Consider the following 16,120-nt stretch of genomic DNA (forward strand, 5'->3'; position numbering starts at 1 on the left):
GTCACTGTCTTATATACAGCTAATTTAGTGTTTTGATTAATTTCTCTCTTATTCTATATAAATTTATTCAGTTGACATCCTACAAAGTCAATTGAATTGATTCTGTTGTCTATTTCTATATTTAATTTACCATCTTCAATTAAAAATCATGCCTGAAGTAAAACATTTCAGCTGAAATGTTTTACTTCAGCTACTTAGGCATAAATTAAAGAGCTGACATTAACATCTCCAATTTTGATATCAGGTTTAATACCACTTCATAATGTGATCCATACAGATAATGAAATAACAGAGGGGATAATGTACATCCTTGTCTGACACCAGATTTAACATTAAACCATCTTCCATGTACTTCAATTCTAACTGCTGACTTACAACTCAAATAAAGACTAAGTATTGCTTGATATACTTGGTCTTTATTTGAGTTGTAAGTCAGCAGTTAGAACTGAAGGAAGTACTTGAAGTAATTGAAGGAAAGAAGAATATGCATCATTATCTCTATAAACTGTTGTCTCTCTTACTTCTGAAGATAGCTTTTTTGTTAGCAACTATATAATCAATTATTGTCTGTAGTCCCCTGATGCACCACTTATATTTATGGATATCTTTTTTTTTTTCAGAAAAAAGTGTTTGTGATTTTTAATTCATAAAATTGAGAAATCTCTCAATTTATTTCCATTTTACTAGATGTTTAATAGAGACATGCAGGTAAAACATAGTATAATGCTTTAGATATTGGCTTCACACATGCAAGAGTAAACCAAATAGAATTTATTATGCCTATATATTTTGCTCAATATGTCATGAGCCTCATTCAGAGAGAAAGCAGAATTGGTATAACACCATTTAGCCTCGACCTCATATTCAGCTATGTTTTATAGAATATCTTTCCAATCTGGTCTCACTCTGAAACAGAACTACTTCAATTTCTGGATAAAATTAACTCCTTATATACTGTGCATTAAATTCAATACTTAATGCAAATCTAACAACAGCCTTCGCTTTTTGGATACTTTAATACATCATACCTCTGCCAGTAATATTGAAGGAAGCCATCCTTTATGGGCAGATATATCCACACATCTTCACATCATCATCTTTCACAAAAAATAGGTATTATCAATACACAATTTGTTCTTCTGAGTCTTTTCTATTAGAATAATTAAATAAAATAAAATATTATTTAATGAATACAGCAAAACCTCAATACGGAAAATAATTGATAATTATCATCCCTCTCCTAGACTGCAGTCTGATGTCAAAAGGATCTGCATACTACCCTACCTTAAAGAACCATCTGAACAAACAGCAGGAACTCTTTGCAGATATAATCTGTACACCACCTTCTAACCAGCCCAGAAGTTTTCATCTTTCTTACTGCCTATCAAGATACATTATCACATCTATCCTTGCCTGGTGTTTACAAAAATTCCCTGTTCTTGTCATCTTTGCCATTTCTGCTACAATTATACAATTAGAACACAAGATAAGATTTCTGGAAAATCTGAAAGTTCAGGCTTTGCTTCTCATGCCATCAGTACTAGTCTTGAGTTCACTGGAACCATACTCTATAGTAGGTTCAAATTTGATCATCTATTTTTTGAATCATGTGAAGCCACTATGCCACCATCCTAATCTTCATCTTAAAGACTGTATGCCTATCTCTAAATTTTGATAGTGATTGCTGTTAATTGTTTGTAATTTTTTTTAATTAATTAATTATACATCTATACCCACTTCTTTGAACTCTAATAATGTTTCCTCCTCCTTGCATAGCTGCAACCAAGACACATGATATTATGTGCATGCTGTATATGACTCATTTTGGCATTCATAATTTGAAAGAGGCCATCCAACAATAATAGTAATATATGTCCCTGAGGATTGAAAAACAACAACAAAAAAAAAAAAAAAGAAAGATTTTGCAATGATTTAGAGAAGCTGATGACACAATTATTTTTATTATAATTTAATGCAGGAGATTTTAATGCCAGAGTAGGGAACCTAAGTATACTACAGATTGTATGTAGACATGGAGAACATTTAAATCAAAATGGAAATAATGTAACATAAGAGAAACTAAGCAGAATTTATGACTCCTATATATATTTTGTTCAATGTCATGAGCTTCATTCAGGAAGAAAGCAAAAAGAATTGGTAACAGCATTTACATCATGAATTTAAATTATTTCAGTCTTATAGTTGCTATTCTTTCATTAATAAAAGTATATAGCTTTTAATTCTGGTCTTCCATTTTTGACCTATATTTTTGGTCATGGAATTGCATTTGCCAATTCACAGAAGAGGCACAAGCAGAAATTGTTATCTGTGCAAACAGAATAACACAATTGTGTGTTTCTACTTGTATTATGAGAGCTAAACCTGTTACATTACATGGAAGTAAAGCATGGACAATGAAAATAATAACATCAGAAGAAATGAAATTTTTGAGAACAGTGGACCAAGTGGATTGTGAACAAGCTGCAAAGCCTAATACTATGAAGGGAAGAGGAAGATAATGATGTGATACATGTTTTATCTGTTCTCAATGATAATGGGGGGGGGGGGGGGAATGGCTATTTGAGTGATTATGTTATCAATATTTGGTTATTTTTCAAAAAATAACTTGAAAGAGAATTCTATAAAAGCTGAAGTAACCTAATTATCAACTTCACACCTGTGCTTCTTGCATTATTGTTGCTAATTCCTGCTGATCTAAAGGAGAGTCGACAGTACCAGAATGTAAGGTAAACCCAGACTGAGTTCCTATATCGGAAATTTCTCCATCACTCATGGCAGTGAGCACCGACTCTCCAGTAACAGTAGTAATACCAGTTATTACACCTTCAATTGGACTTAAAGCAACACTGTTACTTATGCTTGGAGATGCTTCCTGTTGGTTCTGAGAAGCAAAACTTCCCTGCAAAAAAGAAAAGCATTTTCTGACTTCATTCATTTTCTTTTGTAATGCATCAATGTACTTCTAGATAATAAATTTAACATTTTATATAACCTTATTTCACCCATGCTTTACAGCAAGTTATTTTAAAACATCATCAAAACAATGACACAATAACAAACTATTTCTCAACAAACATAGTCTGCAACCCTGATTTTAAATGGATTTCTTCACCCAAGAAGAAATCCACATATCACTGCCACCTTTGTCATTTAATCAGTGGAAAAAGGGATTTTGAAAGCACTTCTGAAATCCAATGTTTTGCCACTTTTCTGTGGCAAAACATACACTTTAAGTCTACCACTAAGGTGCAGAGACATAGCAATAAAACACTGCTGCTCCTCTGTACATATAGTCAGCAAAGTGGATACCTTCATTTAACTAATTCAATAAGATAACTGATTAGCAGGGGCGAATACTGGTCTTGAAATTCAGGCTTGCTCTTGTTATCATTCAGGGAGTGAGAGGTGTGATTGAAGTCTGATTAGCAGAATAATGAATTACTGACCATTTAAAACTATATATTTAGAAATTTATGTACATTTAATCATACAAATACAACATTTATTTTACAAATGATATTCTATCTTTTTTCAATTTAGCTACTTGAATACAAATTCTACCCTACAGTTCTTTATAAACTGGTCAATAACATCGTCATAAAAAGTTGCTTGTAACTTCATTTTCACAAGCAACATGCACACTTGTAAAGGCTGGCTGAAGCTACTTTGACTGCGTATGCCCTGTGTTTAAGACGATGTGAAGGGAGGGGAAATGGCTATGTGCATGCATGAAATCACAGTGCTGTAGCGAGGACCTGGAAGCTCCGACAACTGAGCAAGCCAAGGTAACTTTGACTAGACGAGCAAGCATCAGCCTTTGATACACAACGCAAAGCTCAATTATTGTCGTGCAAGCTTAAGACATCTGTCTACAAAAATAAAAGCCTAAATGGAATGCTTATAAATGCATGCATTTATTAACAAATAAATATTACTTCTTTCTCGAGTAATGAGCTTGCGCAGCAAGCATGGAGAATTCGCCCCTGCTGATTAGATAAGTCAAGATAAAAGACTTCACTTAAAGAACCAGGTTTTATGTTTAAGCGTAATATTTAGCAGTGATATTAACTGAAAAATTAAAGAAAAATTTAAAAGAAATTAAAGAAGGAAAATATTAAATATCATATTTTTTTGAATAAACGATTGAAAAATATACAAAATAAATGCATTATATAAAACATAGAATGTAATAATATACATATAAATATAAAATATCATCATATAAAATACTCAAAGAACTTATATAATGTATATTACACTCTGAAGGTTTATGCAGAATTTCCTAAGTTCTGAATCCACTGGATCTGATTTTCATAAGGGACATCTCTCTCTCACGCAAGCAGGGAGAGAGAATGCTATTATCATAAAAGGCATATATAAGATGCAAATATTATTATGAGGTTCACATTACAATAACATTATAATAATAACATCCCAATTTGAAAATTGTATATCTCTGCAACCATGAACCACAAATGAATGGGACTTGAATGGCCTTGGCCCAGAGTTTGATATGACGACCGCTAGATGCCACTACTAGTGCCCAAATAGCTGCTACGCTTAGTTAACGAGAAGATGGCATCTAGTCAACAGAAGGCATTTTGTAACTGTACCACATTTTCATTATTAAATATAATTATTTGAAATCGGGTCATTCTCTTTGAAACACCCTGTATAATATTACATGGGCAACTCCAGTACTTCGACACTCATCAAGAGAGGTCCTAAACATTATGCTCAGCACTATCCAATATTTGCATAATATACTATCATGCTTCACTTTGAACTCGTTCACAGTCAAGGCAAACACAACAGACTCTGGCCACCTATTTAACTCGTTCAACACTCTCCACTGCTAACTATACTCTTGCTAAATTTTGAAGGATGGCCCTAGTTCCCTCACCACCAGACCTGTTTGAAAATGTCTCAATCATAGTTGTTTAAGAGATACTTGTGCCATGAGAGGTTTCTTCAATTAACACGAAAAAACACAAGGGATAAGTAATATTATTATAGATTAAGGCTATATATTTCATCCTGAATATTACAGGCCATCATCAATGGCGACAATAGTTAATTACAAAGTAGAACATGAACAGTGGATTGATTTGAAAAAGTAAGAGCCGCATGATGTTATACATAAAACAATACAATGGTATAACTGTTGAAATATTGCAATAATGATAATTTATTAGCTATTAAAAATAAATAAATAAAATTATTGATGTGTAATTAAAATAAGACTTTCCCATATCTCCAACAGAGGCAGTCATTCTGTTTTCAGTTTGGATAGTGAAATAAGGTTTCAGTGCCTTCTTTAAACAAGCATTCAACTTGTGTTCTACTTAATAATTAACTATCATCACCACTGATGATGGCCTATAATATTCAGGTCGAAATATATGGCTTAAAAAACAGTATTACTTATCACTTCTGTTTTTTCGTGTTAACTGAAGAAATGTCTCAAACATATTACCCCTTTTCTGCTTGTAAACCAATATCTGTTAGCCACAAATTTTCAACCTATCCTCATAAGGCACTTTCAGTAGACCTGCCACCATCTTCGTCATTCATCTCCTCAAGAAACCCAGGTGACCAGATCTGTGCACAGTAGTCAAAATGGGATGTCTCAGCAAGGCCCTATAAAGAGACATAACTTGCTTATCTCTGCTCATCAGTGTGTTCAGTAACTAAGTAATCTTCATGAACTGTTTTAGCCACTTTTTCAATATGCCCTTTAAACTTCAACTCGCTATCCACTAATATCCCCAAATTTCCTGCTTCATCAATCTCCTGGAGTACAGTTCCATCGATATGGTACACAAGTGATAATTTTTTCACCTCAAAATGCATAACTTCACACTTTGCCACATTAAACTGACATCTATTGTTCTCCTTTGTCCATACCACCAGTATATTTAAATATTCCTGCAAAATTTTAACAATCTTTATTGACTACTGTTCTACCCAATTTTGCATCAGCAGAAAACAACTGAATGGTTCCTATCAGATAATTTTCTAAATAATGTATGTACAAGTTAAATAGTAGTGGCCCAAAAATATAGCCCTGCCCTGCTTAAATTTAGGCATGCTACCAGTCACAAGCCTTTTATCAGACTCTACTCTTGAATAAAACTACTGTATCTTACACTAGCTGGCCTCAAATATGCTATTTTCACTAACCTAAAATTGAACTTCTACTCTCTTTGGTTGCAGTTCAGCTACTATCAGCAATACCCCTCTTCCCATTCTTTTATCTCTATCCTGCCTGAATACTAATCTCTTCACATTCTGTACCACTCACTATATCATCATCTGTCAGCCATGTCTCACTTATGTCAATAATCTTTGGCCAAGATGAACTACCCAATGTCAACCCCCCCCCCCCACCTTATTCAAAATACTCGTGGCATTAGTGTACATAAAGTCAATGGTCCCTCAGGCCCCACCACTGTCTTTACACTTTATACTAACCATCCCATTCTAGTTTGTTACCAGCAGTAACTTAGGCATGTTTTTTTTTTCACTTTCTACATCCAACTGCCCCACCTGGTATCTGTGTACTCACTCACTCAACAGCTTCCCCCTTTTAAAAATTTCTAGTTTCCCTCATTTTGCACATCCAATCTTACCTCATTCAACAACACTTTTACTAGCCTGTCAAATCCATACAAATGCAAACTACCCACCTTATATAAGTCCCTCCTGCATAGCCTATGCACCGATTCATTCACTATCATATCATAGCCCTCTTTCTCAACTCTGTCATACTGTGTCAACAGGTTCATTATCTTAACTCTCTTGCTCTTTACTTTTGCTACTTTCAGTAACCCTTTCATGTCCTCCCTCATACCATATTTGTTGCAGCCAAAAACTGCAAAGTCCACAACCCTCTCTTCTTCCTGGTTCATCATTCCCACTCTGTGGCCACCATGCACCCTTTCACAGTCTCTATTCTGTCTTCCTATGTGCCCGTTCAAGTCTCCTCCGACAATCACTCATTTTCTTCCAATTCCCTCATTTCTTCATCTAACACGTTCCAGAACTCATCTTTTTCCTCTGCTGTACAACCAACTTGAGGGCCATATACACATAATACGACCACCTGCTCTTCTCCAAGACCCAATTTCATTCGCATGATCCTGTCGTTCCTTCTACCCACGTCCAGTACTTCACCCTTCATTCTGCCACACACCACAATTCCTACACTATTTCTTCCCTCGTTATTCGCTCCAGAGTAGAACAATTTATATCCATCTCCCAGTTCCTTTGCCTTTCCCCCTTTCCACCTTGTCTCCTGCACACATAAAATGTCCAACTTCCTCATCATGTCTGCCACCTCTCTTCCCCTTCCAGTCATGCTTCCAACATTCAGTGTTCCCACTCGCAACATCCTCTCCACCTGCTGGGCTTGCTTCTTTAACCGCACCCACCCTTCATGCGGTAGCCCTCGTCCACTTCTCGCAGCTGTAGGGCGATGTGGCTGCGCGTCGCTTAAGGGGTATGCCCTAGCCCTTATATCATTTTCTCTTTGACTCATAATCATAGTTTGAGTTGGCACTGAAGTTTTCCGACCGGATGCTCTTCCTGACATCAACCCTCGCATTTATCCGGGCTTGGGACCGGCACCTATTGAGGCTAGCTTGTCTCCTTCGGTGGCTACATAAGACGAAATGACTTAGCAAGATAGGAAAGACTCACCCCCTAGCCCTCGAATACTCTAATAGCATCAGGGGGAAGAAGCAAAGAGAGGAGAAAGAAGCAAAGAAAGAAGAGGAGGGACCAGTCTACAGAATAATATAACAGATATATATTACATGAAGTAAGGCATGGTCCAGCATCAGGTACCTCGGGTTTGCCATGCCCGTACTCACTAAAGTGAGCCCTTAAGGTTAAATCAAAAACGACATCAGAAAATATAATTTAAGAACAATTCGCATAATAGAAAACAATCAATCTCTGAAAATTATCAAACAAGGGCTGGATCATGTTGGACTAATATTCATCGAGTGCAAGAGTATGCCTCAGGTAGCACAGCTCTTCATTTGTGTTGTTTGACGTACTGGAAACGTCATATGCTCTATCTCAATATTTTAATCATGCCTATCTTTTGTAATGGATAATGGTGTGAAGCAGCATGTAAAAACCTTCCAGTTGCAATAGATTTTCTATATACTAAAAAGGCCAATCTTTTTTGTTTACTTCAAGAAGGATCAGGAATGTTAATTTTTTGGTGATGTTCGAGAGTGAATTTTATGTGAACATGCAAGCTGTTTAGATAATCTTTAAATTAAATTAAGTCATCCATTGTTCCTGACCAAACAAAAAAAAAATATCAATGTAACATAACCAAGTTTTGGTTATGTTACATTGATATTTTTCTTGTGATAGTTTTCAATAGTGTTTGATTCGAAAGTTTCCATGAAGAGGTTCCTCCTATGGATTATGTTTCCCCATAGGGGGAAACCCATGGGAGTCCTTTTTTTTACTTATATTTATTCTGAAATATTCCGAGTTTAAATAGGACTGTGTCTGGTGGGAAAGTAATCGAAGCAGATTCACTGTGTCACCCCTATTTACATTGGTGAAAAGACTGATTACATCTAAACTTGCTAGGATGTCTGAAGGCTTTAAATTGAAATCTTTTACCATTTCAATAAAATGTAAGCTATTCTTTACAAATGAATCTCTCTTTCCTATGTGTGGAGCTACCAGGTTTGACAGATACTTCAAATTTATGATTGAAGACTCTCTCTCCCAATACATCCAATTACGACTTATGAAACTTGTAGAGTTATATTTATTTATTTCATTAAATTTGTTATATTATTATTATAGGCACCTCCATGGAGTCCAAAGACTCATTAAGAAGGAGACCTAATCTATCCACACGATCTATCATACCTCTCCTTGAACCCATTAACAGACAAAGCACTCACAATGGACTCTAGCAAACTCATTCCACTCATTCACAACTCTTCAAGCAATAAATCTAGTCCTCACACCCCTACTAACCACATCTTTATTCCTGAAGTTTCTCTTCACCATTTCCCCCCCCCCCTTTTTTTTTTTATTTAAGCACATTTCAATGTATGCTTGTATAAATCTTACAACATTCAGCAAGGAATTTCTCTGTAATTCTTGCATTCATTTTATTTCTCTTTTTACTGATGGGTACTATAATTCTCATGTTTAGCCACTTTAACACACAGCTTTCTTACATTTTTCTCTATATTCCCTCACGGAATCTGCCAATTTACTTACTAACTAGGAATTTTTAGTTTTATAATTTTCAAAGACTACCTCTAACTTCTTGAGACAACCACAATATTTGGAATTTTCAATTCTTATAACTTCACAACATGTCTCTCTGGCTGAATCAATGTTTTCTTCAGAGATTGCCACTGACACTTCAAGGCCTCTGAAAACTGATTTTGTTTATTTTAAAAAAGAAACAGACATACTTTTCCTTTCAATATAAACTAAATAGTGATCACCTCCTAAATCAAAACCCATATTCTATAAACTGAACCAATGTGAAGATATCAACGATAACACAGTATACTTCTTTACATTTTTTTGTGACTTCTCTCCATGTGAATTTGTGCACAACTTAATGCTGAAACAGGGTAGTAGTGTTGACTAATCTATGTCTTGCTATTCACATTAACTTCATCTAAATTTCTAAAAATATGTCTATACCTGATATTCATTTCGCTGTGTTGTTTACATCAATAAGGACCAGATTTCGTTATTCCAAAATTTGTCAAATCACTCCATTTTTATTGCCTGTCATTCAAGAAGTTTGTCTTCATATTTAGCATTGAATACTATTGTTACTTCTTTTCCCTGATCACTATTACTCAAAATGTAACATATTATAATAGACTCTCATCCATTTTAGTCTTCTTTGTCTAAGTAACACCAATTTATGTCAAGTACTTCTCTAATTCTTCTGGGAGTTTCTAATTCTGTTTCCATTGATACTTCTTATGCTAATGGTGTTCTAATAGTAGACGTTTGACTGTTCGTTAGGGTTCCCTAATAAAAACGGAGGATTTTTTTTTATGGGGAGAAACACACAGCATGACATTTCATCATGCTGTACACATATTCTGTTATTGGTTTAAGCCACTACAGAATACAATTTCATTGGCTAAGTCCCAAACTGCTAGCCTATTCTCATTCTTTCAGTACCCATGTGAATAGTAATGGAAGCATACCATGAAAGGTAAAGAACTGTACAAATGACCTCAAATATATATATGGAAGAAATTTTTAACCAAAGGGCATGGCATATTCTTAAAGAAGTTATCCAAATTTCTTTCATACTGTCAGATTAAATCCAAAGAATTTTTTTTTATGTATGATGTTTGTCCCATCAATAACTGCTGGAGAGAGACTTGATGAACTTCAGCCTTATCATATAACATACAGCAGTTCTAGAAAATTTTTTTCAGAAAGCTATGGTAACTCATGTTTTTTTTTTTTTTTAATTCATTTATTTCTTTGTTTGTTTGTTTTCTAACTTAATATCCTATTATGTGTTTCCAGCATATATCAAGAAAGGTTTCTAATTTTGCAGTTGTTTTTCATGTTTGAGAATAACCATGATAACTAAAGCAATGATCCTCCATGTCTGTCAGATCAAAATGTCTATATTACTTCCAATCTACAACAAATTTCACTGGATGCAGCATAAATGTCTCATAATTATTATTTTGATTACTTTTCTATCTTATTACATAATCTTGAAGAAGCCAAATATTGTACACTGTTATAGTTTTTTGTTGAATTTCATTTTGTAACCACCAATGTCTTAAATGAAGCTGCATAGACACAATGTTATTCTAAAGAAATTCACTTTGAAAACTGATAAACATAAAATTAATTTCCATAAAACTGTTCTACTTTTTCTTTCATAAAATTATTAGGAAATTTATTTATTATAACTGCATCCACATCCTATAATATAGAATATTATAGGATTCCTGTGAGTACTTTAAGTTTGCTATACTGAGAGAGTTGAGTGCAGGTTTCAACCAAACTTGAACAGATGCATATTCTTAGTCTAAAACAGATAGTTTATTGCATAGTTTATGTTAAAAATGATCGAAATCAGAAAATACCTTGGAAGTTAAGGGCAGACCCTTCTGCTTTCTACGAAAAGCAGTTCGACATTTAGAATCCAAATTTTGTTTGATCCTATTCCAGTCAGTACTGTTGATAGAAAACTTGTGGGCAAGATGACCTATTATAAAGATAAACTATGACTATTACTTTCAAAAACTAACATAAAATTTATTATGCAGAACTGATTTACTTTTTTTTTTAATAAAGTTATTATGAAATCATCATCATCAACATCAAATTCCTGCCATGTACCCTCAAGGGGGTGTACAGGATATGATAGTACCAGATGAAAAAAATTACATCGTTACTAACTTCCTATCTATAATTTTCCTCCAAATCAGTCTGTTACTTGTTAAGACTCCGATATTATCAGATCTTATATTTCTATCGTCTAAGGCACTTTGTACCATATCAATCCACCTATATCTTGGTCTTCCTCTGGGTCGTTTTGCTGCCAACCTGGCAGAGAACACTTGTTTTGCTAATCTTTCTTCGCCCATTCTGTTTAAGTGACCATACCACCTGAGATTAGCTCTGCTAACACATTCCTGGATGTTGACAATGTCAAGTTCTTTCCTAATATCCTCGTTTTTAATATGATATTGCCATTGATGCCATCTGTTCATGCCTATAATCTTTCTCAGGACTCTCATATCTGCCGTCTCTAGTCATTGGTCAAGTGTTTTACCTCTGACCCAGCTCTCAGATCCATAAGTTAAAACTGGTTTGATTACTGTCTTGTATACAGCTAATTTAGTGTTCCGACTAATTTCTCTCTTATTCCATATGAATGTATTCAATTGACTTTCTTCCATACCAGCTTTGCTGATTCTGTTGTCTATTTCTATATTTAATTTACCATCTTCAGTAAAAATCGTGCCAAAGTAGCTGAAATGTTTCACTTGTTCCACAGGTTCTCCATTCACAACACAGTTGACATTTTCAATGGTTCTGCCTATTTTCATTGTCTTTGTCTTTTTATTGCTGACCTTCATACCATATCTATTACAACAGCTATTCAATTTAGTCAGAGAATCTTGCAGACTTGTAGCGAATTTATTTAGAATTATAACATCATTCCCATAAAGTAAAGTCGAGATTAACATCTCCAATTTTGATATCAGGCTTAATACCGTTTTCCTTCATACTATGATCCATATAGATAATGAATAACAGAGGGGATAATGTACATCCTTGTCTGACACCAGATTTAACATTAAACCATCTTCCTGTACTTCCTTCAATTCCAACTGCTGACTTACAACTCAAATAAAGACTAAGTATTGTTTGATATAATGCCCCATTGACACCATATAATTGTAGCGTATTGAATAGCTTCTCTCTTGGCACCTTGTCATATGCCTTTTCCAAATTGACAAAACTTAAATACAGATCTTTGTTATATTCCTATGCTTTCTCGACTATTTGTCGTAAAGTGAAGATCTGATCCTGACAGCCTCTATTTGGCTTGAATCCAGCTTGTTCTTCACCAAGCCTTTATTCCACAATTATGAAATTTATGTATTTATTATAATTGCATCCATATCCAATAATATTTTCCTTCATGCATGACATTTTACAGTCAAGTAATTTAATTTCCTATAAACTTGATAAATGATGGACTCAAGTAATGACAGCAGCAGATATAATATCTGCTACTGTTAAAAGATATTTGATAATGATGAACTGTGTTATTGTTGAACATCTGAATATAATAAATTTAGTTGAATCCTTTACCCAAGTGTAGGAAAACAAAGTTTGCACCTGAAGTAGTTCAGGACTGAGGGAACTCGTAGTAAAGGTGGACCAAGCTCTCATCACTCCTTGTCTCAGTATCTCCCACAATGCAAACTTGCATTATGGGAGATACTATGCATTAAGGGAAGGGCCTTCCCTTAATGCATAGCTTTATACATGTCTGCAAGGAGATGTGGTTTGCATTATGGGAGATACTGAGACAAGGAGTGATGAGAGCTTGGTCCACCTTTACTACGAGTTCCCTCAGTCCTGAACTACTTCAGGTGCAAACTTTGTTTTCCTACACTTGGGTAAAGGATTCAACTAAATTTATTATAGTCTAACCAAGTGGAAAATAAACTTCCAACATCTGAATGTTGGTTCAGGACATAAAAGCATACAGGAAATTTGAAATAAGAAGTGATTACCATTTAGTTTTGAGAGGATAAAAAAGAATTCCATATTGAAAAGAAAAATATTTAAAAAAAGTTTTAAAAAAGAATCTAAGTTGAGCGGCTTTCAGAAATGAACTGTACATTTAAATATACAAACATTATTCAAGAAAGAATGAAAGCACTTGAAAACAAGAACCAAACCCTGGAGACAGAATGGCAGACTCTGAAGAAAACATTGATGATTCAGCCAGGAAGGCACTTGATGAAGCGGTCTGCAAAATAACAAAATCAGAACTCCATGGTGAACTAAGTTAAAGAGTTTTTAACCTGAAAAAGAAGAAAATATACTGAAAATGCTAGCGAGCAAGTCAATATAGAGAAAAATGTAAAAACAACTAAGCAATGTGTAAAAGTAGCTAAACAAAAGTGGATGGTGCTTGAACCAAAAATGCTCAAATATGGAGATAAAAGTTGTAGTGGCTGTAGTGCATAATAGAATGCCTGATCAGGTCAAATTCCATGTGAATGGAGTAAAAGCTCTCATAATATCCGTATATTATAACAATTTCTCAAATTAACAAGTTGACACAAAGAAAATAGTCAATAATGTATTTAATAGCCATATATTTTAACCTGAATAATACAGGTTTTATATAATCCATTTGTTCATGTTCTACTTGTATTCAACTGCCAGATGCCACTAATGATGACCTGTAATTTTCAAGTTGAAATATATAACTATTAAATATATTATTCACTCTTTCCTTATATTATCAGTTAATTTGTGAACCATTAGCACAAGTATCACTGAAATCACTGAAACAACAAAAGACATAAGAACTATGGGAAGAATAAAGAAGATAAATACCAGGAACATAACAAAATGTTCTGGTTGATATTAAAAAAAACAGCTTGGAAATGTAGGAAAGAGCAATGTTAAAGGAATCAGAAATGATAAAGGTATTATTGAAATAAATGAAAACATTCTAGTTATCTAGAGTAATTAATCTGAAAGAATGAATCAAGAAGTGACATAACGGTTGTAGAAAATATTCATAAGGAATGCAGTCAGAAATGCACAGCAATACTTGAAGTAGGAAAAAAGCCATCAGAAACCAGAAATGTGGAAAGGCAGTGGAAGTGGATGATATTTGAACTAAAAATGCTCAAATATGGAAATATAAAAGTTTCGATGACTATAGTGCATAACTTAGAAGGCCTGATCCAGTCAAATTCCAGATGAATGGAGTAAAAGCTCTCATAATATCCATCTATTATAAAAAAAAATAAAAGAGGAAATACAACAATTAACAGCAGAATTTTTTTTAACAAATGTTTCAAGTAGTAGTAAGCATACTAAAAAAATTGGTAGGATGGTGTGAATTTATGGAGTAAAAATAGCAAGGATCATACTGCACCATTACAAAAGCTATAGCAATATAAAATTTACCTTGTATAGCAAGGTAAAAAATAATTAAATACTATCATATACACAAGAAAAGAAATTTTAAAAAGTTTAAAGAATGCCATATATACTTATAAAAGTATATTTATAATTTGAATGTGCAAATTAATTGTTGGTAAAAGATTAAAAAAATTTTAACTTGGACAAATTTCATGTAGTTTTTCCAAGTGTGAAAAGATCTGCCTGAATGTATATGGCTCAGCCAGATTAGCAAAAACTGCATTGCTCTCTGAGGTGAAGTACACTACTAGAAGATGATATTATGGTGAGTTTTATAGTTTTCACCCATATGGATTGGAATCATATGCAATTATCAGATCCTAGCAAGAACAACTTTTTCTCTGCTGTTTCTATGTAGAATGAACTACCAATGCTTAATTTCAGGTTTAATCCCATGCACTTTATTTGTTATTGTTTCATGCTAGGAAGACTACCACTGACTGATTAGTTTTGCTTTTATTAACTGTCTGCAGTCTGTATAGAAGACTGACAAACAGAACATGGAGAAAGTATCAGCTGTGGTGTTTCGGATAGGCATTAGATGGATGATAGCATCATCTATCTAATCCCTATCTGAGTTTCAGACAAAGAAAATCTTGCCCATGCCAGTGGGCAACATCGGTATGCTACAAGGTAAAAGCAAGAAGCGTAACCTGGAAAGCAATCCAAATCTAATTATGAGAAAAGGTCTGACTATGACAATGTGAGGGTGAACTGGCAGTGCCTCTAACAAAGTTGTTTAATCTTAGCTCCAGAAAAGCTCCAAGGGAGTGGAAGAATGGTAAGATAGTTCCATTGCATAAAGGTAGCTTCAAGACAGAAGCAGAAAATTACAGACCAAATAGTACCTCTGTAGTGGTGGTTAAAGAATTGGAAAAGTTAGTTAAAAATAAATTTTGGGAATGGGTGGATAGGTATATGATACTCTATAGGGGCAGCATGGTTTGTAAAAGGTAGGTCCTGCCTCAGTAATTCGTTCACATTTTATAATAAGGTGACAGCAGAAATGGATAACACCATGATACTGTTGGACTTTGCAAAGGAATTTTACAGAATACCACATGGAAAACATAAGTCAGAGAAAAAGGGAATGGATATGAGGCTGGTGGCATGGATAAAGAGTGGTACTAAATGAGAGGCATCAGAGGGTGGTGGAGTGGAATCAAAGTGAATGAGGGTAACTAATGCAGTGCCCCAGGGCTCTGTACTAGGAGCACTATTTAATTTGTACATTAATGATATAGTGGAAGATTTGAAGGGGGGGGGGGGATAGGATATTCAGTTGTTTGCCAATGATGCAAAACTAGGGAGGGCAATAGTTGATAAAGTTGATGTAGATATCAAACAGGAGGATTTAAATAAACTGGAA

General features: G+C 34.4%; 1 protein-coding gene across 2 annotated transcripts in view; it reads right to left on the reverse strand.

The window, feature by feature from the left end:
* The window catches only part of LOC150100543 (protein BANP-like), a 130,375-nt gene that overhangs the window by 18,392 nt on the left and 95,863 nt on the right, over positions 1 to 16,120 (reverse strand). For both annotated transcript variants that reach the window (XM_090401551.1, XM_090401550.1), the window contains 2 exons: positions 11,151 to 11,272; positions 2,678 to 2,920 (listed from right to left, as the gene is read on the reverse strand). In XM_090401551.1, coding sequence (XP_090257677.1) covers positions 2,678 to 2,920; positions 11,151 to 11,272 — 365 coding nt within the window. The remainder of the gene's footprint in view (positions 1 to 2,677; positions 2,921 to 11,150; positions 11,273 to 16,120) is intronic.

This window comes from Typopeltis vanoorti, chromosome 12, assembly GCF_054136105.1.
Source record: "Typopeltis vanoorti isolate ZY-2024b chromosome 12, IOZ_Tvanoo_1.0, whole genome shotgun sequence".
Lineage (NCBI taxonomy): Eukaryota > Metazoa > Arthropoda > Arachnida > Uropygi > Thelyphonidae > Typopeltis > Typopeltis vanoorti.